We start from the raw sequence: 27,914 nt of genomic DNA, 5'->3' as shown, positions 1-27,914 counted from the left end.
GAGCCGGAGCCAGTGGCAGGAAGGGCGAGCTGCCGGAGCCTGGCATGGAGCCGGGGGAGAGGAAGAGGCTCCTGTCGGCCTCGTGGGAAGGAGACTGGAGAGAAGAAAACAGTCAGTGTCCCCCCTCTGACCGTCCCTGGTCTCTGTGAACATCAGACTGGGGGTGTCCCCCTCTGACCGTCCCTGGGCCTCTGTGAACATCAGACTGGGGGTGTCCCCCTCTGACCGTCCCTGGGCCTCTGTGAACATCAGACTGGGGGTGTCCCCCTCTGACCGCCCCTGGTCTCTGTGAACATCAGACTGGGGTGTCCCCCTCTGACCGCCCCTGGTCTCTGTGAACATCAGACTGGGGGTGTCCCCCTCTGACCGCCCCTGGTCTCTGTGAACATCAGACTGGGGGTGTCCCCCTCTGACCGCCCCTGGTCTCTGTGAACATCAGACTGGGGGTGTCCCCCCTCTGACCGTCCCTGGGCCTCTGTGAACATCAGACTCGGGGTGTCCCCCTCTGACCGCCCCTGGTCTCTGTGAACATCAGACTGGGGGTGTCCCCCTCTGACCGCCCCTGGTCTCTGTGAACATCAGACTGGGGGTGTCCCCCTCTGACCGCCCCTGGTCTCTGTGAACATCAGACTGGGGGTGTCCCCCTCTGACCGCCCCTGGTCTCTGTGAACATCAGACTGGGGGTGTCCCCCTCTGACCCGGGCTTGGCGGGCAGTCAGGCTTCCTCCAGGGCTTCCGGCTGCTCCTGGCGATCGGCTCGGCCTCCGCGGGCCGTGGCGCTGCCCTGTGCCTGCGGGCGTCGAGTGGGTGATTTACACGCGCGCACACACGTGCACACACACGAGGCCTGCGGGCCGTGTGAGCACGCTGACTGCAGAGCCGTGGGGCGAGGAGGAACGTGGTGACGGGTCTCCCACGCATGCGCAGTCAGTGCTGTGGTCTCGGTGCAGGTTGTCGACGACGTTTTAAAGTCTCGTTTCCGATCGATTCTCGTTTATTTGGGAAAACAACTGACTTCATTTTACTGACTCGGAACCCGGTGACGTTCCTAAACACACTACCTACAACAGCAAAGAGAGCTGTTCTGTGCACACTCCTCTGTACGTCTTCTCCATCTCCGTGCATTTTACTCCTTTTTCTTGCATCACTGCGTTGGCCGGCTCTCCCCTGTGATGGTGAATACAGGTGGGAGACTGGACACCTTTTTGTTGTTTTTTTCCAAACTCAGAAGGCAAGTGCTCGGTGTTTCACCGTGAGGTATGATATCGCTCTGCACGTTAAAGGAGGTTCCCTTTATACCTGGCTTACTAAGAACTTTTAAATGAACGGCTGTTACATCTTATCACACACTTTCTTCTGCATCTGTTGAGGTGATAATAAATACACACTGAGTGGCCAGATTATTATGATTTCTGAACGCATAATAATCTGGCCACTCAGTGTGTGTGTGTGTGTGTGTGTGTGTGTGTGTGTGTTAGAGGCCCGGTGCATGAATTTGTGCATGGGTGGGGTCTGGCCAGCCTGGCCAGGGGGAGGGGACATGGGCAGTTGGCCGGCCTGCCTGCTGGTCGAACTCCTGGTCGAGGGGACAATTTGCATATTAGCCTTTTATTCTATAGGATAGACACGGAGTGGCCAGATTACTATGCGTTCGGAGATCAACATAACCTGGCCACTCAGTGTATTTGTTCCTTTCGTCTCTGAGTGTGGTGGATTATGCTGAGGGATTGTCAAATAGTAAATCAACTTTGTACTCATGGACTACACCCCACGTGGTCATGCGGTTGTGTTTTATATGTCGCTGGATTTGACTAAAGTTTTTTGTTTAAGCTTTCATTATTATTATTTTTAGAGAGAGGAAGGGGGAGGGAGAGAGAGAAACATCGATGTGAGAAGCATACATTGGCTGGCTCCCGCACGCCCCCTGCTGAGGACCGAGCCCCACGCGGTGGCTTTCCAGTTCGGGGGACGATGCTCACCACCGCGGCCACTCGGGCAGGGCCTGCGTCTCCTTTTAGGAGTGAGGTTCGCCTGTACTTCCTTTCTCGTAACGTTCCTGTCAGGTTTGGGTGTTCAACTTATGGCTTCATAAAAAGAGAAGAAAAGAGTCCGTTTTTCCCATTCCACGAAAGGCTTTATATAAGATTTAAAAATTTTTTTTAATTGTTTTTCTTTTTTTGGCTTCTTTTTTTTCTTCTTTTTATATATTTTTCCCCCTTAAATATTTGGGAAAATGGACCTGTGATGCCATCTAGACCTTGAGTTTCACTCGGGAAACACTTGAATTGTGAATTTCTTGAACAGAAATAGGCCCACCCAGATGTCCTGTTATGTCAGCTTGGGGGAGCCGTGTCTTTCAGGGACATGAACTGTCCAGTTACTGGCGTGTGGAGGCTCACAGACCTGTCACTTTAACATATGTGCCTCAGTCCACTGCCCCCTGCACTCCTGACATTGGTCATCCGTGTTTCTCCTCCTCCTCGACCCGTCTGTGGAGAGGTTTATCCCTTTAAAACATGTCTCCAAGGTCCAGCCTTTGGGTGGGCCTATTTTCTCTAGCGTGCATCTGCTTTTTGTTTCAGGGAGGTCCTGTCTTCCTTTTATTACTTTTGACCTCCTACTTTCTTTTCGTTTAATTGGTGTCTCTCTGGCCTCTTGAGATGGCAGCTTAGATAACGTTCAGCTCGCTTTCTTTCCTAACGTAGGCACTTAAAATCTGTACACTCCCCCCGTCACCACGGAGCGGCGTCGCAGTGCTCTGATAGGTCACGTTCTCATTCTCACTTAATTCAAATCATTTTAAAATGGGCTTTGATTCATGCTTTATTTTAAACGTGGGCTGCTGCCCTGGCCGGTGTGGCTCAGTGGACAGAGCGTCGGCCTGCGGACCAAAGGGTCCCGGGGTTCGATTCCGGTCAAGGGCACGCACCTTGGTTGTGCCCTGGCCCTGGTCAGGGTTCGTGCAGGAGGCAACCAATCAATGTGTTTCTCTCACATCGATGTCTCTCTCTGTCTTTCCCTCTCTCTTCCATTCTCCCTAAAAATCAATGGAAACATATCCTCGGGTGAGGATTAACAACAACAGAAATTATAGATGTGATATATACTTTAAATAAAATAAAAGCGGGCCGCTTACCTCTTGAACATTTAGGAAGATTTCTAGTTGCCTTTTTGTTATTAATTTCTAGGTTGATTCTCAGCCCTGAACCCCCCGTGTCTGGGGTGGGCACCTGGCATGCGGGAGATTTATTCCCTCCTTGGTGGGGGGTGGGTGCGGGCGTTGAAGGGGTCAGGGGTCCTTTTGAAATTGGGGTGACTGGTTAATAAAGTTACATAGGTTTCAGGGGCACAACTCTGTGAGTCCTCATCTGTACATTGTTCCGTGTGCTCACTACCCCAAGCCAAGTCTCCTTCCATCACCATGGGTCCCCCTTCACCTCCTTCCGCCTCCTCCACCCGCTTTCCCTCCGGTAACCACCACACTGTGGTCTGTCTGTGAATTTTCCCCCCCTTAACCCCTTCACCCTTTCCCCCAGCCCGAAACCCACCTCCCCTCTAACGGCTGCCGGTCTGTCCTCTGTCTGTGAATCTGTTTCTATTTGGTTTATTTTGTTCATTGAGATTCTACACGTAAGTGAAATCATATGGTAACTCTTTTTCTCCGACCGGCTTATTTCACTTAGCACCGTAGTCGGCAAACTGCGGCTCGCGAGCCACATGCGGCTCTTTGGCCCCTTGAGTGTGACTCTTCCACAAAACACCACGGCCTGGGCGAGTCTATGTTGAAGAAGTGGCATTAGAAGAAATTTAAGTTTAAAAAATTTGGCTCTCAAAAGAAATTTCAGTCGTTGTCCTGTTGATATTTGGCTCTGTTGACGAATGAGTTTGCCGACCACTGACGTAGCATCCAGGTCCACTGAGCTGTCCCAGAAGGTAAGCGTTCCTTCTTTTTCACGGCTGCGTGGCGTTCCGTGGCGGAGACGTACCACGGCTTTTCTGTCCGCCCGCCTGCGGATGGGCACGTGGGCTGTTCCAGACCTTGGCTTTGGTAAAGGAAGCTGCAGTGAACGTAGAGGTGCGTGGATTCTTCCAAATTAGCATTTCGGGGGCTTCCGGACCTATTCCCAGGAGCGGACTCGCGGAGCCCAGCTGATTCGTAAGTAATTTAATGCACAATAATCAGCACCTCGCCGCGGCCCACTGCGGCAGCCTGCCCCGAACCCGTGCGAGCTGAGTTCTGTCGGAATGACTCACCCTGCCTTGTCCGCTCCGGGAATTTCCCAGGCTGGCCTCCATCTGCCCTCGATCCTCAGAACAGCCCATTTTTTCTAAGTTTCTAGTTTATGGCCCTGACGTTCACAGTACCCTCTTATTCTCTGAGCATCTGCGTGAGGGGCTTTCCGGCCGTGACGGCTTTTTGCTGCCTTTCTTCTTTTTCTGTGACTCAGTCACCCATTGTTCACCGATCTGATGAGTCTTACACGTTGGGCTTGGTCGATTCTCTATCAAATTAAAAAATACTTTCTTGTGATTCGGGGGGTTTACGTTGACTTGGTTCTTTCTTGCATCTCTGCTCCCCGTGTTTCGGCCTTTGATATTCCGCAGTAAACGCGCCGGCAGCTGAAACTCGCGCTGTAGACACGACCTCGCGGCCATCGTGGTTCCCATTCCGTCAGCACGCGCACCGCTCTCTGTCCCCGTCGCTTCCTCGGCCGCGGGTGGTGGGGAGCCTGCTTGTTAAAGGGGTGGTTTTCTGCCCAATACTTGGTTCTGTTTTCGATCCCTAACCGAACGGAGCCGAGCCGGGGCCAGGGGGCGGCATCTCCTGTGGGACCATGGGGGCCCCTGTCCCGGGTCCGGGAGTCACGGCGCACGGGCTGTGGAGCTGGAGAGGCGACGTCCGGGCCGTCGCGCTCAGATCTCGGTCCTCGCCCGCCTTGGGTGGCTTGTCCGTCCTGTCCGTCCTGTCCGTCCGTCGCTGAAAACGCAGCGGCTCTGGTGTGTGAGGCCGCGCTGCGGGAGGTTTGCACCGGCCGGGTCCCCCGCTGCCCGCTCTGTCTGCACTGACCGGTGTTCCCAGCGCAGACGTCCAACAAACGGAATCCAGGAGCGAGGCCCCGTGTGGGTGTGTGTCCCAGCCTGGGACCCGTGCTTCCGCCACGGAGCAGAACACGCCAACTCTGACACGGCCCGTTCGCCAGGGTCATGCCGATGGCCCCACTCTGCAGGCGCTCCGTGCCTTCTCGGGGCCGCGGCTCGGCTCCCTCTCCGAGGCCCGGACGCCGCAGACCCGTCCTGTGTGCGCCAGGCGGGGCCGTGGGTCGCCTGCTCCACGTGGCAGTGCCTCGGGGCTGGGGCTGAGGCGCTGGCCACGTGGACGTGGGGCTCTGGGGTCCAGGGTGGAGGGGCCCCAGGAGGAGCAGGTGGAGGAGTCTGCTGGCCTGCGACGCACCTTGGCCAGCCAGGGGCGGTGGGTGCAGGGGGTACGTGCGCTCCTGCGTGCGTCCGGGGGTCCAAAGCCACCGCCCAGGAAGAGGCGGCCGAGGGCGTGGACCAGGCACTGAGGTCTGGGGTGAGAGCTGGAGGCGGGGGGGTGAGGAGGGGTGCGGGGGGCTGGGGCGGAGGTGGGGCTCCTGGGTCCGACCCTGAATCGAGGACAGGCTGGGGCGGGGCTGGGGGCGGCTGGGCCTCCGTGAACCCGCCTGTGTCTCCGTGGTGAGAGCACCCATTTGCCTCCGTGTCTGCGTTCTCTTTTGCAGAATTAAAACGAGGAGACGCATCTTCTTCCCCCAAACTGGACAGATACAAAATGGCGAGACAACTGACGGAAAAGGCAATCAAGGTAAACGCTCTTGGGGACTCGGTGGGGAGGGGGCGCCTTTTACATACGGAGTTTGATTTTGGAATTTGGGGAGTGAGTCCAGAGCTCTGACACCAACACCCCCCTCCCGGCCGGCCTTGGTCCCTGGCCCCCCCAGGCCTGGTCCCCACGTGGAAGCTTGTGCTAGAGTTACTTAAAAAAAATTTATTTTATTTTATTGATTTCAGAGAAGGGAGAGGGAGAGAGAGAGAACCATCCGTGATGAGAGCGGATCATGGACCGGCTGCCTCCTGCACACCCCCTACTGGGACTCGAGCACGCACCCCGGGCCTGTGCCCTTAACCAGGAATCGAACCTCGGACCCTTCAGTCCGCAGGCCAACGCTCTATCCACTGAGCCACACCAGCTGGGGCTAGAGTTACTTTTTATTTCAGCTGGACGCTGGAAATACTCTCAACACGGGGAGCGTGCAGACATGTGGGCGTGGAAGCCTGTCCCCGTCCCGCCATGCTGCCTCAGGCCGTGGGCGCACTTCCGAGCCAGGGTTCCGTGTCAGGGACAGGCTCCTGATGACCCACAGAGCCCCATGTGCCGGCCCCGCTCCCGCCCCCTCTAGGCGTATCGCAGGAGGGACAGGCCAGCAGACACCCTCACCGGCTCCTCCTGGGGCCCCCGCCACCCTGGACCCGCCATCTTTTCTGTCCTTGCGCAGAAGGCCAGGAGCATGGGAGCCCCGAGGGACCCAGGCGCGTGGTTACGTGAGCCCGTGCTCAGTTAGCACATCACATGCCTAGTCACCCAACTGCACGGCTCGCCATGCACCTGGGGAGAGAGCCAGGACACACATGACACGTGTTGTTGGGCAGCAGTCACAGCATTCCCGGAAGCTGCCCCCGCTCCAATCCTTGCCGCCGTGGGCGTGCCTTCCGTGACCATGCTCACCGTCCTTTCTGGATTTCCTAGAAATAGACCCAGAGCAGCTCCGTGACTCCGAACTTTCCTCTGCAGCCTGCACACACGTAAACGTGCCAGACTACAAATATCCCTCAGAGAACGGCTTTAGCTGCACTTCACGTGCTTTTGTTTGTAGCATTTTTGTTGCGAGTCCGTGGAAAGTATTGTGTAATCCCTACGATTCCTTCCTCCCTGATCAACTTACAAGCCTGGTTCTGAATGTCTGTGCTTTTCCTGGTTATTTTGTTGCTGATTCCTCGGCAGGTTGCATGGTGGCTGAGAATGCAGGCTGCATGAAGCCATCCTGCTGAGGTGCTTTGTGCCTGTTGTTGTGTGACTGTAAGATAAGGTGGTGTGAGCGCTGTCTTCACAGCCCTCGGGCGGAGTCTGCTGTTTGCTCTGTTCAAGTCCTGTGGCCACGGAACTTCTGTCTGTCCCATCCTTTATGGAGAGAGGGTGTTAACGCCCTGTCACACTGTGGACGTGTCTGCTCTTCCGTTCTGTCCATTTTCGCTGCAGATAGCGTACAGCCCCTCAGCAGGTGCATAGAGGGCACCGTTCTGCAGGACCCACTCTTTTCTCTCAACGATTAAGTAACTAGTGGCCCGGTGCGCGAAATTCGTGCACATTAAAAGGGGATTAATTAGAGGAAATATTTTAATATTGCTATTTGCTCTTTCTCTATAATAGAAGTGTCAGATATGAAAGAAAATTAGTGAAATGTATATAAAAATCTCCCTCCTGTCAGAGTCTGGGGCGTGCCACGGGACCTAGAATCAAGTCCCTGCCCACCACCCGCACGCGCTTCAAAAACACAGGAGACCCAGACCTGGCCGGGGGCACCCCCGTCAAGCCCCTCCAGGCGGGGGGGGGGGGGGGGGGGTGCAGCCTCAGGTCCCTGCTGTTCGGTTGTGATGTTACAGCGTCCTGGCTAATTTGCATATTCCTCTATTATATAGATAGATTGTCTTCAGTGATGTTCATTTGATTTTTTTAAATCCTCACCTGAGGATATTTTTCCAATGATTTTTAGAGAGAGTGGAAGAGAGAGGGTGAGACAGAGAGGGTAAGACATTGATGTGAGAGAAACAACATTGATTGGTTGCCTCCTGCATGCAACCTGAACCAGGCCCCGGGCCGGGGAGGAGCCTGCAACCGAGGTGCACGCTCTTGTCTGGAATCGAACCCGGGACCCTTTGGTCCACAGGCGGACGCTCTATCCACTGAACCACACCAGCCAGGGCTGGACTGATTGCTTTTAAAAATTGCACTTCCTGCCCTGGCTGGTGTGGCTCAGTGGATAGAGCGTCCGCCTGTGGAGTGAAGGGTCCTGGGTTCGATTCCAGTCAAGGGCACAGGCCCGGGTTGCGGGCTTGGTCCCCAGCAGGGGGCGTGCAGGAGGCAGCCGGTCAGTGGTTCTCTCTCATCACTGATGTCTCTCCCTCTCCCCGTCCCTCGCTGACATCAGCACAAACACGTTTCAAAAAGGACACGCGAGCGCGGTCCCCGCCTGCCGCTGACTCTGCTCTCTCACTCGAGGACAAGAAGATCTTCTCCATCCACGGGCACTACCCGGTGATCCGGGCGCTGCTGCGCAGGAAGGGCTGGGTGGAGAAGAAGCTGCACTTCCTGCCCAAGGGCTCCGTCAGCGGCGACGGCGAGGGCGAAGGGGCCGCTGGTAGATATGGAAGCCTCGTCCCTCCGCGTCCGACGGGCGTGTCTGTCTGGGGCCCCGGGCGTGGGCCTCCCTCGAAGGCAGAGGACCCCCCGCCCATGTGGGAGCCGCCGCCTCCGTGCCCTGACATCTCTCCTCCGGCCGCAGCTCCCACATGGTCCTCCAGACCCACACCACCACCCGCCCCGTCCCCGCCCCCCCCCTCCCCCCCCCGGGGCCCGGCACCTGCTCCAGCCAGGACCCTGCAGCCGAGGCTGCTGGGAGTCAGGTGCTGTCCAGCCGCCGTGGCGCCTGAAGCGAGTGTTCGTGGCCAGGCATTCGGGCCGTGACGCGTGGACGCCCCTGTTGTATTTGCAGAAAGTAAACGCACTGAAGGCAAAGAAAACCAGGAAGTGGCCTTCGAGGAAACGGACGACATCCACGATGTGATGGTAGGTCCCCCGCGTGAGTCCCTGGGGGACCGGCCGCAGCCATGGCTTCGGTGCCCCCTGCTGTGCCCGGGGGAGGGGACACAGCCCGTCACAAGGCCTCTGGACCAGCCGCTGCAGAGCCAGGCTGGGGGGCAGGCAGCCCACAGCCCGGGTGACACGCTGCAGGACGCATGTGTGTGCATGTGTGTGCACCCATGTGTGTGAGCTCATGCATGTGTGAGAGCATGCGTGTGCACATGTGGGTGTGAGCATGTGTGTCCTGTGTGCCCACGTGTAAGCCGCCAAGCTGTGTCTGTGACTGGAAACGCCACGAGGAGCAGGGAGGAGCAGGGCCCTCGCACTCGTGCTGGCTGCACACGGACCACGGAGCAGGACTGAGCCCCAAACAGCCCAGCTGGTGGCCTTGATGGGCCGGGGGGGGGGGGGGGGGGCGGCTCAGCCTGCAGTGCGGGTCCTGATCGATGTTTCTCTCTCACATCGATGTTTCTCCCTCTCTCTCTCTCCCCTCTCCTTCCTCCCTCTTTTAAAAACATTTTTTAAAGATCTGATACCCAGAATGTGTGAAGAACTCACACATCATCCCCAGTGACAAGTGGGAAGACGAACAACAGGGTGGACAGGCCCACGGCACATTCTCGGACGCGTTTCTGTAACCGCCGACCTGGTGTCGCGGTGGCGTCCGTGTGCAGTGCGGGCGGGGGAGGGGTGGGGCCAGGTCCAGGCGGCTCTGTCCTGGTCTCGGTTTCTCTCTGGTGCCTGGGTGCCTGCTGCTGCTCAGACCTTGTCTCAGGCGGTGCCCTGAGCCGCGCACCCATCCCTGCGCTGAGCCCGTGTTCAGCGAGGGTGAGGGTGAAGCTAGCAAGTGACGGCACCTGGGTACCCTGACACGGGTCGAGGTCTGCAGAGAAGGACCCCCAGGGTCTTCACCAAGGTCAGAGGTCATCTCTGGGGAGGTGGGATTTTGGACAGTTTCCTCCTTGAATCTCTTGGGTAAGCGTTTTTGACCAAACACGTGCAGTTGTTCATAGACTCCTGGGTCCAGGGAGGGGCTCACCCGGTCAGGACGCATCCCACGGGCCCCGCGTCCACGTGGGCACCCTCAGGCAGGCTGCTCAGATAGCCGGCCCCCACGGAGCCCCTGCAGCCGAGCCTGAACCCCACCCCAACCGCACTTGCTTAAAAAAATATTTTTTTATTGATTTCAGAGAGGAAGGGAGAGGGAGAGGGAGAGGCGTGTCCGGACCCAGCCGGGACCTCCCGGTCCACAGGTGGAAGCTCAGCCGCTGAGCTGCCGGCGGGGCGCTTGCTCCTGGAGAGCAGGCCCGGGGGGCCCAGGAGCGGGGTGATGCGGGGGCGCTGGACCCTGCACGTGGCCAGTCTGACCCCTCCTGGCGGCCCTCCCGCCGGGACCGCGGCGCTGGTCCTGACGGAGGCCTCTTGCCAGTCCAGGTTGGTGCGAAACGAGATCCCCTACTTCCTGTGGACGATCAAGAGGGACTCCATCGACTACCACAGCCTGAGCGGCGAGCAGATGCTCAACCACTACGGGAAGACGGCGTCCTTCACCACCAAGGTGAGGGCGGGGCTCCGGGGCGGGGCATGGCGGATGGGGCGGGGCTCCGGGGTGGGGCATGGCGGATGGGGCGGGGCTCCGGGGTGGGGCATGGCGGATGGGGCGGGGCTCCGGGGTGGGCGTGGGGCGGGGCATGGCGGGGGCGGGGCTCCGGGGGCGGGGCGTAACGGATGGGGCGGGGCATGGCGGGTGGGGCGGGGCATCCCAAATGAGGCGGGGCATCACGGGGCGGTGTGGGGAGGGGAGCACACGTGACCAGTCAGTCGCCTTGGGGTCCTCCTCGGGCTCCTCCCCCACCCCGGCAAAGGCCACACCTGTGCCAATGTCCACGGTCGCAAGCACCTGACCCTCCCACCTGCCCCCGCCTCTCCTGGGCCCGGGCCCGCACGTGTAGGGACCTGGGTGGGGACCGCAGTGCCCACTGCCCTGTGCCCTCGGGGGTCCCCTGCCCCTGACTTGGACCTGCCACCCACGGACGCAGGATGAGCCGGAGGCCCAGGGCCCAGCTGGCCAGGGTGGGCGGCTGTGGGCGGGCTGTGGGCGGGGCTGTGGGCGGGCAGGAGGGCTGTGGGCGGGGATGTGGGCGGGGCTGTGGGCGGGGCTGTGGGCGGGGCTGTGGGCGGGCAGGAGGGCTGTGGGCGGGGCTGTGGGCGGGCAGGAGGGCTGTGGGCGGGGTTGTGGGCGGGCAGGAGGGCTGTGGGCGGGGTTGTGGGCGGGCAGCAGGGCTGTGGGCGGGGCTGTGGGCGGGCAGGAGGCTGCGGGGTGGCGCCTGACTGCCCGCTGTCCCCGGAGATCGGGCTGTGCCTGAACATGAGGAACCTGCCCTGGTACGCCCAGGCCAACCCCGACGCCTTCTTCCCGCGCTGCTACGGCCTGGGCTCCGACAGCGAGAAGCAGGAGTTCCTGGGTAGGTAGCTGACCTGTGCGCCGGAACCGGGAACCCCCAGCACCTCCCGCTCCGCGCTGCAGGGCCTTCGGGAGGGAGCTGGACGGCCTGGGCTGAGGGCCGGGGACTGGGCCAGGGTGCGGGTGGAGGACCTGGCCCACCCCGACCTGGGGGCCATGGAGATGTGGCACCGGCCCGGCACCCTGCCCTGTGCCCTCACCCCACGCGGGCTCCAGGGAGCAGATACCCAGGCAGTGTGACAGGTGCAGGGTAGCCTGCAGAGGGGCCTGGTGGAGCCCTGGAGGGCAGGGCAGGGAGGAGGGGCCGAGGGGAGCTGGCCACTGGGTGCAGGCAGAGAGCTGCCTGCCGTGCTGGGTGGGCCACGCCTGCAGGGCTGTCCGGGAGGAGCCCTCTGGGGCAGGGCTGAGAGCCTGGAGAGGGGGAGGCGGTGGGGCTCCTGGACCTCGGTCCTGGGGGGCAGGTGGGGCCGTGGCTTCTGCCTCTGGGCCCCTAGCCAGGTGAGCTAGGAGCCCCTCCGCAGAGCGGTGGGGGGGAGGCGGGGGCATGTGCCCGCCCCCGGGGCTGTGGGACCCTGGGCGTGGGCAGCTGGCACTGGCGCCGTCCCCGGTCCCCAGCGTGGGCGGAGGGGGCGAGGCCTCGGTGCCTTTGCAGATGACTTCCGGCGCACGGCGGCCGCCAGCATCCTCAAGTGGGTGGTCAGCCACCAGCGCTGCCCCAGGAACCAGGCCCCGAGCAGGCCCAAGGAGGCCCAGGACGCTGACCCCGGCAGCCAGAAAGGTGAGTGCACCCTGACCCCTGACCCCAGTCTGTTCCCACACCCCCGGGGAGGCGGTTCCCCGTGGTTTTAGGCCTAAAAGCCCAAGTGAGGTCTTGGTGCTGGTTCGCGTGAATGAAGCAGTTTTTAAAAATACATTTTCAGCCCCAACCTGTTTGGCTCAGTGGATAGAGCGTCGGCCTGCGAACTGAAGGGTCCCGGGTTCGATTCCGGTCAAGGGCATGTACCTTGGTTGCGGGCACATCCCCAGTAGGAGGTGTGCAGGAGGCAGCTGATCGATGTTTCTAACTCTCTATCTCTCTCCCTTCCTCTCTGTAAAAAACCAATAAAATATAAAAAAAAAATACATTTTCATTGATGAGGGAGAGAGAGAGAAACATCAATGATGAGAGAATCATCAACAGCTGCCTCCTGCTCGCCCCACACTGGGAATCGAGCCTGCAACCCGGGCCTGTGCCCTGACCGGGAATCGAACCCGGGACCTCCTGGTTCATAGGTCGACGTTCGACCACTGAGCCACGTCCCCGGGCTGTGAAGCAGTTTTAGGTTCACAGCAACATTGAGGGGAAGGAGCAGCACCTCATACTTACCCCCATCCCCCCATGCGGGGCCTCCCCCATCAGTGAGGGATGTCGGGTAGATGGCTGAACCCGTATGGGCATGTATGTCATTGTCACCCCAAGTCCATAGTGTGCAGCAGGGTAACCCTTGGTCATGACGGTGTATGATGGCAGGTGCCCGCCATCACAGTGCCACACCGGTCTCAGGGCCCGCAGCCCCCGGCTCTGCCTGCTCCCCCCCTCCCCCTCCACACCCCGCCGACCAGGTCCCCACAGCGTCGCCTCTCCAGGGCGTCCCAGAGCGGGAACCGCACAGCGCAGCCCGCTCGGGTCGGCTTCCGTCACTAGTTGCGTGCACCTGAGGTCCCCGCACGCCTCTCCGTGGCTCCGTGGCTCATTCCCCGTCTCCGGGTAACACCGCCCTGTCGGCTTGGAGCGTGGTTCGCTCATCCACCACCTCTGAGCCACGTCCTGGGGCTTCCAAGTTTGGACAATTATGACTGAGGTTGCCAGCTTTTATGACGACATAAGTGTTCAACTCCTTTACGTAAATCCCAGGCGCCGGGCGCACGGTGAGGACGGGCGCGGGGAGTTCTGTAAGGCAGTGGCCGGCAAACTGCGGCTCGCAAGCCACATGCGGCTCTTTGGCCCCTCGAGTGTTCTAACGCCACTTCTTCAAAATAGACTCGCTCAGGCCGAAAACCGACTTCTGCGCATGGGCCACGAAGTTTCAATCGCACTGTATGTGCGCGCCCGCACGTGGTATTTTGTGGAAGAGCCGCACTCAAGGGGCCAAAGAGCCGCATGTGGCTCGCGAGCCTCGGTTTGCCGACCACTGCCGTAAGGAACTGGCGGCTCCCACCAGCGGGGATGGATTCCTGCCGCGCTCCTCCTCAGTCTCCCCGCATCTGGAGTTGCCACTGTCTGCTCCCGTCGCATCAATCTGTGTTTTTGCCTTTGGTCTGCATTGTCCTTGTCTTTGTGTGTTTTTAAGTGTTTTTTTTTTTGTAATATTATTTTTAAAAAATATATTTTTATTGATTTCAGAGAGGAAGGGAGAGGGAGAGAGATAGAAACATCAGTGATGAGAGAGAATCATGGACCGGCTGCCTCCTGCACGCCCCCTACTGGGGATTGAGCCCGCAACCCGGGCATGTGCCCTTAACCGGAATCGAACCCGGGACCCTTCAGTCTGCCGGGCGATGCTCTATCCACTGAGCCGCACCGGCCAAGGCTGCCTGGTGGTTTTCCGTTAAAAGCCAGACCCGGTGTCCTGGGTAGAAGGAGGAGCAGGGACAGGCCTGAGTGGTGGGTGCTGGATGTGCAGCGAGGGCCCTGGGCTCTGCGGCCAGCCCGTCCTTGGCGAGCCCTCGCCCTGGATGAGGGCTCCGCCTGCTTCCCAGGGCGGCCGCAGGGCTGGCGTGGAATTTGTCCTCCCCTCCCCGGCTGCTGGGCTCTGGGGGGCTCCCCGCAGGCGCTGAGAACAGGAGCTGCGGCTGTTTCACGACAGCCGTGTCCCCTCCTCAGGCCAGAAGCCCGGGGGTGGCGGGGGTCTCTGCTATTCAAGCTCCTGGAGGTAGAAGTGGGAAAAGTGGGGGTTCGCACGCGGAGCCTCCAGCAGCTGCAGCAGCTGGTCCCTGCCCTTGGGTCTCCCGGGCCTGGTCCGGCCGCTGTGCGTGTGCCCGCCCGCCGGGCGCTGCAGCTTCAGAGACGGCTGGGTGCCCGGCCTCCCTGCGCTGAGGCTCTGACATCACTTAGGCCCTGAGTTTGCTCGGCTTTGCTGGAGGTTTACACGCAACAGGGACTTCTGAGCTCCTCGTGTCAGCCCGAGGCCTGAAGCGCCGTTTTTCACTTTTAAAAATAGTCATTGGATGTCATTTCCACCTCAGCACGTGCTCTGGACGCCTGTGTCACCTCTACGCCGGGCACACGAGCCGGCCTGCGGCGGCGCCTGGGCTGGGCCTGAATCGCTGGGCGCTGGTCTGCGCCCCTGGCTGCCTCCGGGCCGACGCCTCCCCGCGGGGCCCGACCCCGGGTCTGGGCAGCTGTGCCAGGCGCCTGCCCCACACCTGGCGCTCAGTCCCCCCATCCCGCCTGGGCCAGTGGCTTTGGTGGCAGCCGGGCCCTGGGGGAGGGGCCCACAGCGATCTCGGCCCCGGGTTCTGGGGGACGGTGAGGTGCTGAGTAGGAGCCCGCACGCGCGAGGGCTCTGGGACGCCGTCGCTGCCCCGCGGGCTTGCGGGCATCGGGCGCGCAGCGTGGCTCACAAAGCCGTTACTGAACGCCCAGCGTGTGCACGTTGCCGGGAGAGTTTGTAGGAAGTGCCGCGTCCCGCCCCGAGGGGCTGAGTCTTCTGGGGGCAGTGGGGGCGCCGCGTGGGCGCCCAGCAGTGGGGGCCCCGAGGGAGGCGCGGGCACCTGCCCAGACCCGTGTGGCATCCAGGTGGCCGCCCGAGCAGAGCAGCATCCCCAGCGAGGCCTGTGGCCCAGGCGGGCGGGGCCCACTCCCCGTGCCTGCGCTTGGTTTCAGCTCCTGAGAACAACTCGAAGCCCGTGGGCCTCTCGGGGCAGCTGGTGGACATGGCGTGCCAGGTGTGCCAGGCCTACCTGGGGCAGCTGGAGCACGAGGACATCGATGTCGCCAAGGACGCCGCCAAGGAGCTGACCGAGGAGCAGTGGAAGGAGCTGACCCAGCAGTACTACGCCCTCATCCAGTAAGAGCGCGGCCGAGGGCGCGGGGCTGCGGGAGGCTAGGGACTCTGTCGGGGCGCGAGGGTCACCGTCTGGGCGCCAGGGTCACCGTCTGGGCGCCAGGGTCACCGTCTGGGCGCCAGGGTCACCGTCTGGGCGCGAGGGTCACCGTCTGGGCGCGAGGGTCACCGTCTGGGCGCCAGGGTCACCGTCTGGGCGCCAGGGTCACCGTCGGGGTGTGTGTGAGGGACTTCCATCAGCTTCGAGAAGTGCTCAGCCATTGTCTCCTCAGCTGTTGCTCCTGCTCCGCTCTGGCCTCCAATCACGTGTCTGAGGGTGTGTCACGTGTCCCCATGCGCTCGCTCCATCTTTCCCTCTGAGGCCGAGCACAGACCTTTCGTACTGACCCGTCTTCAGGTTGGGCGGTTCTGTCTTCTGTCGTCTCCAGCTGCTTTTAACTCCGCCCTGTGCTAATGCCGGCATGGGGACCATCTCTCTGTTCTGTTGCGTGCTGGAGGTCAGGTTTTCCTGCCTCTTCTCGGTTGGTAATGGTGGCGTGCCAGGCCTCGCGTGCGAGGCATCACGGCTGGAGTCTGTGCCGTCCCCGGAGGAGGGTCCCACTCCCCTCGGTCGTGGGGGTGGATGTGGAGTGGACACCCTCCCCAGGGAGTGAGTGGGCGGGCTGGGCAGCGGTGCTGAGTGGTCCCGCTCACTCTGGCGCCAGATGCCCCCACCCTGAAACTCAGAGACGCCTTTGCAGCTCGGCCAGCGGGCTCGGTTGGTTGGAGCATCGTCGGTGCCTTGAAAGGTGACAGGTTTGATTCCTCGTCAGGGCACAGGCCCAGGTTCCATCCTGGTCAGGGTGCATATGGGAGGCAACCAACTGATGTTTCTCTCTGTCTCCCTCTCCCTCTCCCTCTCCTTCTCCCTTCCTCGCGCTCTAAAAATCAGTGAAGGCATAGCCTCAGGTGAGGGCTACTTATTTATTTATTTTAATCCTCATCCGAGGAGTGAGGATATTTTTTCCATTGATTTTTAGAGAGAGTGGCAGGAGGGAGGCAGGGAGGGAGGGAGAGAGAGAAAGAGAGAGAGAGAGACATCGATGCGGCAGAAACACCTCGGTTAGTTGCCTCCCAGGGGCAGGGATTGAACTTCTATCCCAGGAACGTGCCCTTGACCAGGAATTGAATCCGTGACCCTCTGTGTGGCCAGCGCTCTAACCACTGAGCCACCGGCCGGGGCTGATCTTCTTTCTTCCACTTGTTGCAGCAGGCGTAACGCCGGCCACTGCTGACTGCATGCTACTTAGATGAGAGCCCCTAATCAAGGATTTCCCGTCATTTTGTTGTAGCTCCTACATTTGGTTTTTAGTTGCACATTTTTATTTTTTACTTTTAGGATTTACCAAAAAATATTACAAAACATCTTGTTTTGTTTTGTTTTAAATGTTTTCATTGATTTTTTTAAAAACATTTTTTTATTGATTTCAGAGAGGAAGGGAGAGGGAGAAAGAGATAGAAGCATCAATGATGAGAGAGAATCATGGATGGGCTGCCTCCTGCACGCCCCCACTGGGGATCGAGCCCGCAACCCGGGCCTGTGCCCTGACTGGGAATGAACCGTGACCTCCTGGTTCCTAGGTTGACACTCAGCCCCGGAGCCACGCGGCCGGGCCAGATTGGCGTTTCCATCAGGAGGTCCCTATGGGGGGGATGCCATCCCAGACACCACTCCCGCCGGACACGGGGGCCGGCAAGCACCACACTGACCTGGGGCCCCACACGGGAGCCCCGCCTTTGTCTCCCTGCAGCCTTTCCTCGGCCCAGGTCTACATCCGGGGCCCCCAGTGTCCACGGCCCCGGCCGGGAGCAGCCTTGCCGCCAGGGGAGCCCACGTGCTGCCCTGAGACCCCCGCGCTCTCTGCCTCTTGCTTTGTAGCGGCAAAGCCTTCATCTCCAATCCAAGATCCCACTTCTCGCAGTGCCAGGCTCTGCTGAACAAAATCTCCTCCGTGAGCCCGCAGACGGAGATCGACGGGCTGCGCAACGTCTGGATCGTCAAGCCCGCAGCCAAGTCCCGGGGCCGCGGTGAGTTCCTGGGCGGGGCCTGCGGGGACCGCCCTCCACGGGTGAGGAGTGGGCTGGGCACCAGGGTCCGTGGGGCTCAGGACTCCCAGGCTCCCGGCAGCCCTGGTCCCGGGAACTGGCATCTCACAGGACTGTCCTCCGGCTTTTCTAGTTCATTAGGACGCTCCCTTCCTATTCCCACGTCAGACGGGTCTCCCGTCTCCTTGTGTAAATGGATGATCTTGGCAACAGGCTTATGCCAGCTGCTGAGGACCTCCAGCTTGGGCAGGAGGGGTGCCCACTCCTCAGGCCTATTACATAATCCACCTTGAGCCCCAGGCGTGCTCGGCGGCCCTGAGCACGTTGTAAGCCTTGTCCGCGGTGACTGTGTGTCTGTTTTATGCCTCATCTTCTTGCGTTGCAGCCATGACCATATTCTTCTTTTTATTCCCAACGGTCAATGCTGTGTGCTTCTTTCTCTCTTTTTTTAAAACAAGATTTCAAGGTGGATTTGTGCTTCCAAAGAACAACTTTTGGTTTTTTGTGTTCAATGTTCCTATAAGGAACACTTTCCTCCCTTGGCTTGAACTTAAATGCTAAGCATATTTATTTTCAATATTTTTTGGGCAACAAAAAGCTTCAAGGCTATGAAATTTCCTCTGAATGTGGCCTTAGCTGCACCCTCTTGTTTGTTATATAATTTTCTTGTTTTCCTGAGCCTCTAAATATATTTTTTCTTTTCATTTGGATATTCTGTTTGCCCCTTGAATTATTTTTTCATTGTCCTTGTTTTAAATTCACAAGTGGTTAACTTTTATGTGACTTTTAAAGATCTATTAATTTGATGTTACTGCATCCAATCCTAAACATCATCTGTCCTGAAACATTCTCTCTCCCGGGCTTTTGCCTGCTCTCCCGGCCGGAGCAGTGCTACGCCTGGGCTCTGTCCTGAGCCCACGGCTCTGGACGTCACACTGTCTGCTGGTGGCTCCCTGCTCCTGTCCCTCAGGCCAGACCTGCTCCCACTGCACTCCCAGGACGCCCACAGACTCACCTGTTCAAGACCCCAGTGCCCCACTTTCCTCCTGGTCGCTGGCGGTGTCCCCGCCTCTGTGTCCTCCTCGCTCTCAGCTCCGTGTCACACCATCACTTGCTGCTTTGTCCCAGCCTTTACGTCAGGATGGCAAGGTCTCATCTGACTGAAGAGACCAGTCTTGTCCTTTTGTGAGGACAGCTCGCCTTGTGTTGTGCCTCTGCACTGGGCAGAGGGGCTCCCCTCCACCCTCTGTCAGTCAGGATGGGCCAGCTTGTGCCGCATAACAAACAGTCCCCAAACCTCAGTGGCTCTCAACGAGGCCATGAGTGAGTCTCCCCACGTTCATCCCTCCTCATGCCTGTTGCCCGTGCAGCTTGGCATGGGAGGGTGGTGTGTGTGTGTGGGGGGCTCTGCCCACCAACGTCCCCCGCCCTCGATGACGCCACTCGCTTCAGGGGTGCCCGGGAAGCGGGCGCAGGGCCTGTAGGTGACAGCAAAGGCTGCGGCCGGAGCGGTGATGTCGCTTCTGCTCAGACGTCACTGCTCACGACTAGTCACGTGGCCTAACTTGGGGGGGTGAGGTGAGACACCATAACCCCCTGCAGCGTGGAGGAGGGCCCTGTGTGGGTGAGCACTAGCGCACCCAGGCCCACCCCCGTTTGTCCTGTCACCCGTGGGCTTGAGGCCTCCCTGGGCCCTCCCAGTTGGCGGAGCAGCCCACGCCCCTGCCTGCTGGCTTCCCAGAGCTCCCTCTCCCTCCCCCACGCTGCTCGGCGGGCTGCGGCCGCGAGGTCCGCTGAGCACGGCCTCTTGCAGACATCGTGTGCATGAACCGCGTGGAGGAGATCCTGGAGCTGGTGGCCGCGGACCACCTGTCGGCCAAGGACAAGTGGGTGGTGCAGAAGTACATCGAGACGCCGCTGCTCATCTACGACACCAAGTTCGACATCCGGCAGTGGTTCCTGGTCACCGACTGGAACCCCCTGACCATCTGGTTCTACAAGGAGAGCTACCTGCGCTTCTCCACCCGGCGCTTCTCCCTGGACGACCTGGACGGGTCAGCGGGCGTGGCTCCGCGCCGAGGGTGGGCACGGGCAGGGTGGGCACGGGCAGGGCGCCCAGGCTGTGTCCACTGTTGCCCACCAACCCCCACGTGAGGCACAGAAGGGAGGTTCCGCGACAGGCCCAGGCCCAGGCCCCGGCCCCCCAAAGCCAGCGCTCTGCGCGCCCACGAAGTGCGTATCTTCAGAAAATCCCGGAAGCTCCCCTCTCCCTGTCCCCGCGCCCGCTTCTCCATCTGGGACCCCAGGCCGGCGAGGGAGTCCCTGACATCATTTCTGAGCGGGCGAGGCCCTGCCAGGCGGGTGAGCCCGAGGGTCCGCCACCCTAACGCCATGCGTTTGCTTCCAGGACGCGTCCGTGTGCCTGGGTCTCACGGAGTAAAACTTACCCACAGCCACGGGGCGGGGCGGGGCCGGCACCAGGTGGGAATCCCAGACACACGTGCATGGACGTGACCTCGAGAACACCCCTGGGGTTCGAGGGTTCCCAGGCAGTGATTCCGTTAGAACAAGGCCCGAGTCTGAGTGAACGAACCGAAAAGTCCCATTGGTGAATCTTCCTCCCCAGACCAGCTCTCCAAAGGCCCGTCGAGTTGCCGTGGACAGTGGGGAAACTGAGGCTCGGGGAGTGGTGACTTGCTGGAGGTCCCTAGTTGGTGGCCACAGGCTGGTGGGGTTTTTAAAAAATACATATTTTTATTGATGTCAGAGAGGAAGGGAGAAGGAGAGAGATGGAAACATCAGTGGTGAGAGAGCATCATGGATCGGCTGCCTCCTGCACGCCCCACACTGGGGATCGAGCACACACCCCGGGCCTGTGCCCTTGACCGGGAATCAAACCGTGACCTGCAGGTTCATAGGTCGATGCTCAACCGCTGAGCCAGGCTGGTGGGGTCCCCCAGGCAGGCCGGGAGCTGTGGGTGCCCCTCCTGCAGCCACCTGGGGCCAGGGCCGGGCCGGGATGGAGCTGGGCTGGGTGGGGACGCGGGCTGCCCTGACGTGGCCGGGCCTTGCAGGGCCATCCACCTCTGCAACAACTCCATCCAGAAGCACCTCAAGGTGGACAAGGGCCGCAGCCCGCTGCTGCCCTACCACAGCATGTGGACCAGCACGCGCTTCCAGGAGTACCTGCAGAAGCGCGGCCGCGGCTCCGCGTGGGGCAGCGTCATCTACCCCGCCATGAAGCAGGCCATCGCCCACGCCATGAAGGTGGCCCAGGACCACGTGGAGCCGCGCAAGAGCAGCTTCGAGCTCTACGGCGCCGACTTCATCCTGGGGCACGACTTCAAGCCCTGGCTGATCGAGATCAACTCCAGCCCCACCATGCACGCCTCCACGCCCGTCACGGCCCAGCTGTGCGCGCAGGTGCAGGAGGACACCATCAAGGTCGTGCTGGACCGCAAGGGCGACCGCAGCTGCGACATCGGCAACTTCGAGCTGCTGTGGAAGCAGGTGCGGCGCCGCGCGGCGGGGCCAGTTCCCAACGGGGGGCGGGGCCAGTTCCCAACGGGGGGCGGGGCCAGTTCCCAAGGCGGGGGGCGGGGCCAGTTCCCAACGGGGGCGGGGCCAGTTCCCAAGGCGGGGGGCGGGGCCAGTTCCCAAGGTGGGGGCGGGGCCAGTTCCCAAGGCGGGGGCGGGGCCAGTTCCCAACGGGGGGCGGGGCCAGGGCTAGGTTCCCAATGGGGGCGGGGCCAGGTCCCCAACGCTGGGGCTCCCGGCCTGGCCCTGCCCCCGCTGGCTGGCCCCTCGTGCTAGCCGAGCCAGGGGTCCCTGGGCTTGCGGGACGTCCATGCCTCTGGGTCCTTCCATGCTGATGCTTTTTGGGCCCCCCCTTCTCTCCGGGGAAACTGCACCCCCCTCAGGGCCTTCCGCCGGCCGCCGGCTGGGTGGGTGGACCCGGCACCGAGGCCTCCCTGGAGGGCGGGGCAGCCCCGCCGTCGGGCCGTGTACGGTGGGAAGGGGGCGCGGGTGCCTGGTGCGGGGCAGCCGCACTCCTAACCCGCCCCCCGCCCCGCGCAGCCGGCCGTGGACCTGCCGCCGGTCTACGGGTCGGACCTCTGCGTGGAAGGCGTCAGCGTGCGCAAAGGCAAGAAGCAGATGCCGCCCATCCCCCACCTCCGCTTCTCGCCCGCCCTCCTGGACGCGCAGCCGCTGAAAGCGCGGTGCCCCACGGCCATGCCCGACCTGGCGCCCGGGCCGCGGGCGGCCGTCCCGCAGCACCTGAAGCTGAAGTACGGGAAGGTGGGTGCCGGCCTCCGCCGCCGCGTCTTCCGCTCTCGAGGCTCCACACGGAGCCGGTGCGGCCGCTGCGATGCCGTCCACGCAGCAGTGCACCCCCCGCCCCAGGGCCACGGGGGGGGGGGGCGGCGGGGGCTCCGTGCAGCTGCCCGGCCATCGGCTGCCACGCTGGTGCCTCACTGTGCTCGGGCCTGAGCTCCCAGCCAGGCTGGGGTGTCCTAGCCCCGTCCTGGGCCTGGCCAGGTTGTCAGGAAAGTGGGGGTTCTGTCACATCAGTTTAGGGGCCGGCCGAGCATGGGGTCTCCTCCACAGGATGGGGGGGGGGGGGGCGGTGACGCACGGTCTGGGGTGCCGTGTGAAGGGGGGACTGGGGTTGAGAGTTGAACCATCACTGGGCTCGCAGGCTGTTTCCTTTCTCTTTCTTTCTTTCTCTTTCTTTCTTTCTTTCTTTCTTTCTTTCTTTCTTTCTTTCTTTCTTTCTTTCTTTCTTTTCTTTCTTTCTTTCTTTGTTTCTTTCTTTCTTTCTTTCTTTCTTTCTTTCTTTCTTTCTTTCTTTCTTTCTTTCTTTCTTTTTTCGGTTAATCCTCACCCGAGGATATTTTCCATTGATTTTAGAGAGAGTGGACGGGAGGGGCAGAGACACCGAGAAGCATCATGTGAGAGAGACACATGGATTGGTTGCCTCCTGCACACGCCCCAACCGAGGTCGGTCCCCCTTACAGGAAGCAAACCGGGACCCTTGGGTCCGCAGGCCGACACCCTGTCCACTGAGCCACACCGTGGCCTGGGCCTGTGCTGGAGCTGGGCTCGGGGTGGCCAGGCCATGTGGGCACCCACTGCTCCCCGTGGTGCCCAGCACCCAGAGAGTGTGTGTGACCCGAAGTCTAAATGTGACTAATAGTTTCACATTCCTCTCGTGGCTGTGAGTCCTCATGGGAATGGAGTTGATGTTTGTGTGTGGGGCAGGGAGTGTAAGGGGGCAGGGCTAAAGGAGGCTGCCCGTTGTTCGTGTGGAGCGAGGCGGGCGCGATGGGACCCTTACAGCAGCTGTATTAGCTCTGCTTCACGTACTCACACTGTAAACCTACTTCTGCCCAGCCCTGTACGGTGTGAGGTAGGGATCCCATTTTATCTTCGTCCAGAGCGACAAGATCCTTTTCCCAGCCACTTATTGAAACCCACCCCGGGGATCGACACCCACCTTCGTCCACGTGCAGGCCTGTTCGGGAGGTCCCTCCCACTCCACTGGTGAGCGCTCGTCTCCTGTCTGTGTCAGGCACCTCAGTGTCAGAGCCGCCCCCCTGTTCATCCGTGTGAGGACCCTGTCCGTGGCCTCCTTCCCTCTGTGTGAATGTCACAATCGTTTTTAATTGGGTTTCACAAAAACCCCACTGAGACTTTGGGTTTGCATCGGATCCATAGCCTCGCCGTGGGGACATTAACCAATGAAATTGTGTTTCCTTTCCCAGAACATGATATATGTCTCCATGTACTTAGTTCTTTAAATTGTATCACTGTCCCAGTGGAGTACACACTGAGCGGCCAGATGATGATGATCTCTGAACACATAATACTCTGGCCACTCAGTGTATATCCTATAGAATAAAAGGCTAATATGCAAATTGTCCCCTCGACCAGGAGTTTGATCAGCAGGCAGGCCGGCCAACCGCCCATGTACCCTCCCCCTGGCCAGGCTGGCCGGACCCCACCCATGCATGAATTCATGCACCGGGCCTCTAATATATATATATTATGCGTTCAGAGATCATAATAATCTGGCCATTCAGTGTACGTCCTTCGTTAGATCTGTTCTTAGTTACTTGATGTGCTGAACTATTGCACGTGTTGTCACTTCTCTAAATTCCCTCTCTGCTGCTGCTGGTAGATAAAATGCAACTGACTCGTACGCAGCATGTCCCAAAACATGTACACCAAGCATGTCAAACTCAAAGGCTAACACGGGCCAAATAAACAAGGTTTACGCTTATGTGGGCCGCAAAACAACAAAAGCTTCCATTTTCATAGAAATGTGGGTTTATCTCGATAGAGACATGCTGACTACAAAGGGCTGGAATAAATGAGTCATCGTTAACATAAAATAATAGAACATTTTAATAAACATTAATATTTTTTCTTGAACATTAACTTGCCAGACAATGAACCTATTTCTCTTGTTCTCCGAAAGCGAAATATTTCCTGTTGCGCACACCAAACAAGTCAGTCCAAGACTAATGCCGTGGCTATCGGCTGCTGAAATATTCGCTGCTGGTGTTAGTGGAGAGAATGGTGCGCCTGCGTGTAAGGCGCGTAAGGGAAATGAATCCAACACGATGATAGTCATCAGTCATTCCCGAACGTTGTACTTTGTTAATAATAATTATGTGTAACAGGATGTTGTAAAAATTAAGTTAAGAAATTTTTATTAAAATGTTTCTTACATGCTATTATGTTGGCTGGGCTGTAAAAATATTCATTGTGTGCCGCATGTGGCCTGCGGGCCGCGAGTTTTACATACTTGGTGTACACACCCTGTAACAGCTCGACTGATGTTTCTTTATAACCCAGCTAAGCTTTGGACAAAGGAAATTCATCCGAAAATACTGCTGGAAATTTGAAAACACAGTTGAAGTACAAACACGGCCTTTGTAATTACCCAAAGTGTGTGTTTTGGGGATAAAAAGATGTATACACACTTTTTGTTGTTGTTGATCCTCACCCAAGGATATTTTTTCCATCGATTCTTAGAGAGAGTGGAAGGGAGGGAGGAGAGAGAAAGAAACATCGATGTGAGAGAGACACATCGATCGGTTGCCTCCTGCACGCGCCCCAACCTGGGCCGGAATCAGGCCTGCAACTCGGGCAGATGCCCTCGACCAAGAATCAAACCCGAACCCTTCCGACGGCGGCCAACGCTCTAACCACTGAGCAGCTGGCCAGGGTGGTACACTCACTTCATTTTCCCTCCTTTTCAGGTTTAACTGATGTGAAACAATGGGTGAAGCCAGACAAAGAAGACTGATCCACTAGACTTTTTTACGGGGACGCATGAAAGATAGACGTTTACGAAACAAAACCGGCAACAGCTGACGGAGGGCGGGCGCACCAACACCGAGCGGAGTGACTCCTGATGTTCGGATCCACTGCTTCGCGGGACCAGCCGCGCCCGGGCCAGAGCGGTCATCGTGTGAACACAGGTGTTGACCAAAAAAAATTATTCATTCCTGGAGATTCTTTTAAATTTTGAAAATGAGCTGTATGTTAATAAACACTGACTTTATAAGCATTCAAAGGGTGCGGACATTTTGGGGGACCCCCTGCGTATTAATTTTCCGCGCCACCACAGCTCGCCACGCTCTCGCTGTTTCTAACGACGTGTGTGTAGGTCTCTCGTCTCCGCATACGGAGCCGCATCGCTCGCAGAGAGCTTCGCACCTTCCAGTCCGACCGCGGCCTCTGCTGTGCCTGCTTTGTCTCCCCGTGCTGCTGGAATCGCCTCGCAGCAGTGGGCGCCATTGTGGAGGCCTTGGTTTTAAAGGGACGGCTCCCAGTGTCTCCTCGTCCATAATGCGCGGGTCCAGGTCTTTATAAAGATACTCGAGGCCCGATGCACGAAATTCGTGCAAGAGTAGGCCTTCCTTCCCCCGGCGGCCGGCACCGCCTTCCCTCTGGCCGGAGCCGCCTTTCCGCCTTCCCACGCTGCCCAGAGGCCCGGAGCTGCTGGGGCGCTCGGTGCCTGCATACGCAAACTAACCCGCCATCTTTGTTGGGTTAATTTGCATACTCACTCCTGATTGGCTGGTGGGCGTCACAAAGGTACGGTCCATTTGCATCTTTCTCTTTTATTAGTGTAGATAGACGTGACACAGATGCAGGTGGGAAGGTAGAGACGCTCTGCATGCCCAGGAGGTTTCTTCTCATCTTCGCCAAGATGTCGCATTGCGCACATGCAGCCACGTTTCTCAAGAACATTTTTTTCCGCCTGCGAGGTCGTCATCACCTTTTAGTCCTTTGCACAATTTTTGTTGTTGTTAATCCTCACCCGAGGACATTTTTACTGTTGATTTTTAGAGAGAATGGAAGGGAGGGGAGAGAGAGAGAGAGAGAGAGAGAGCAAGAAACATCAATGTGAGAGAGACATGTTGGTCGGTTGCCTCCTGAATGTGCCCCAACCAGGGCTGGGATCGAGCCTGAAACCCGGGCATGTGCCCTGACTGGGGATCGAACCCTGTCTTCCTGGTTCATAGGTCAGCACTCACCAGTGTCATTTTTCAGAAGTTCTGTGTAATAAAGCTGTCGGTCCTTTCCCTGCACTTTCTAAACGGCATTGAAGTCGGTAGTGAGGAGCCGCCGGCGTCTGGGAAGGCCGGTGATTGTCATAACGGGTCTCGGCTGCGCTGTGGCCTGCCGGCTCTCTCCTTTTCTCATAAATGGCTCGTTTTCTTCAAACACTTAATTGTGGGGTTCTCCGCATCCCTTCTGGACGGCAGGCCTTGTCCCTCCAGGCCCCAGGGAGGGGTGCTGAGATCCGCAGCAGACACGTTGCCCGCACCCCCACCCGCGGCCCCCAGCGCAGGGAGGAGAGCCTGCGGAGCAGATCTGGGGGCGTGGCTGGCTTCGGGGATTCCCGGCATTGCTCAGCACCGGGAGCCTCCCCGCAGGCCCTGGGCAGGCAGGGGCAGCCTTCCAAGGTTGGGGGGCGTGTTTCTCACCCCTTGGGATAGTCTTGTGCCCACGCCCCGCCCGCCCGAGGCCGGGAGTCTCAGGAGGAAGTGCCTGGGGCTCCCGGCCAATGCTCTGCTGCTTTTAAGAAGATGCTTTCCATACTCAGCACCCAGGTTTGGCGGTTTTCCCAGAAGGGCTGGTCTGGATCCCAGAACGCCAGTTCCTGGGCACCCGTGCCACCTGGTGCTGCCCTCCGGGAGCCTCCCGCTGCCCCTGTCACCCCAAGACCGGCACACCCCTCACCTGCCAGGGCTCAGGCTCCGGCCTCCGCTGCCTCCACACACACTCGCGGGCGCCCACAGGTTCGCGGCCCGGCAGGCGCCTCCACCAAGCGCCTCCAGCAGAGCTGGTCTCGTCCCCCGGCGTGGAGCTGGCCCCGCCTCCCCCCCCCCAGCCCCTCCGTGGGCCCTGCTTAGCCCGGGGTGCACGGGGGACGGAGAACTGCGGCCAGCCCTGGCCGGGCTCCGTGGGTTGGAGGGTCGTCCTGGTCACCAACAATTTGTGGGTTCAATGTCTGGTCAGGGCACACACCTAGATTGCGGGCTCGGTCCCCGGTCGGGCGAGGACCACGGGTGTTTCTCTCTCCCTCTCTTTCTAAAAATCTATGAAAACATATCCTTGGGTGAGATTTTTTTTTTTTTTAAAGAACCGTCCGAGAGAGCTGCCACCTGGGGCGCTGCGCCTGCTCACCCCCACCCTGCACCTGCCCAGCCCCAGCCCCTGCCTCATGCGCAGGCCCCGGCCTGTCCTGGGGCCGTTTCCCGCTCGGTGCCTGCTCCGGCTCCCGGAAGCTGCAGGCTGCTTTGCATGGGCCCTGGGGCCCCCTCCTCTCAGACCTGAACCCCGGGGAGCAGTGACTCAGCCGGGCTGTTGGCAGAGGGAAGCGGGCAGACGTGGGTTCCTGGGGTACCACTGCCGGCTGGGGAGCCCCCTCTCCCCCACCCTCCCCGTTCTCCCCACGGGGCCTGGAGGCCTGAGAGGGGGGCTCGGCCCAGGTCCACCCCCCTCCCTGAGGAGGGGCCAGAGGCCTGGGGTGCCTGGAGCCAGGGCAGGGCCCACGGCCTCCTGGAGGCGCCCAGTCCCGCCTCCCCGCCTGGGTGTCTGGGAAACTGAAAATCCATGGGAAGCGGCAGGATCTGCCCCCAGGGGGCGGGGGGCGGGGGTGGGGGGAGGGAGGCCCATGGAGGGCTGCCCGTCTGCATTGCCACCGGCCACCACCCCCTCCCCAACCGGGCCCCAGACCGGCCAGTGAAGAGCTGAGCGTGCCCACCAGGCGGACGGCGGCCAGCGGGCAGAACGGCATCCTGCGGGGGCGGGGGCCGGGCCGGCCCTCAGCCTGTGCTGAACCTCGGGCCTCGGCACCCGTCTCCCTCAGGGGCCCCTCCGGCCGCGGACCTGCCTGGCT

At 59.9% G+C, this 27,914-nt stretch overlaps 1 protein-coding gene across 1 annotated transcript; it reads left to right on the top strand.

Moving 5' to 3' along the window:
- The first annotated feature begins 4 nt into the window (after positions 1 to 4).
- Positions 5 to 25,054, top strand: TTLL8 (tubulin tyrosine ligase like 8). The gene is made up of 13 exons (XM_054718586.1): positions 5 to 111; positions 5,760 to 5,842; positions 8,315 to 8,453; positions 8,808 to 8,881; positions 10,326 to 10,454; positions 11,247 to 11,361; positions 12,013 to 12,138; positions 15,226 to 15,409; positions 17,325 to 17,473; positions 19,305 to 19,545; positions 20,566 to 21,001; positions 21,569 to 21,790; positions 24,760 to 25,054. Exons 1-13 carry the CDS (start codon positions 45 to 47, stop codon positions 24,763 to 24,765), a joined length of 1,971 nt encoding a protein of 656 aa, XP_054574561.1. The 5' UTR covers positions 5 to 44; the 3' UTR covers positions 24,766 to 25,054.
- The last annotated feature ends 2,860 nt before the right edge of the window (positions 25,055 to 27,914 follow it).

This window comes from Eptesicus fuscus, chromosome 7 (genome assembly GCF_027574615.1).
Source record: "Eptesicus fuscus isolate TK198812 chromosome 7, DD_ASM_mEF_20220401, whole genome shotgun sequence".
NCBI lineage: Eukaryota > Metazoa > Chordata > Mammalia > Chiroptera > Vespertilionidae > Eptesicus > Eptesicus fuscus.
This window is presented reverse-complemented; position numbering and strand designations above follow the sequence as displayed.

What these genes read in the sequence shown, in the direction of transcription:
- TTLL8 (XM_054718586.1), top strand. Translation starts at nt 45, where the DNA reads ATGGAGCCGGGGGAGAGGAAGAGGCTCCTGTCGGCCTCGTGGGAAGGA. An exon ending in CGAGGGCGAAGGGGCCGCTG is followed by an intron (nt 8,454 to 8,807) that starts GTAGATATGGAA and finishes TTGTATTTGCAG; the next exon opens with AAAGTAAACGCACTGAAGGC. An exon ending in AGCCAAGTCCCGGGGCCGCG is followed by an intron (nt 17,474 to 19,304) that starts GTGAGTTCCTGG and finishes GGCCTCTTGCAG; the next exon opens with ACATCGTGTGCATGAACCGC.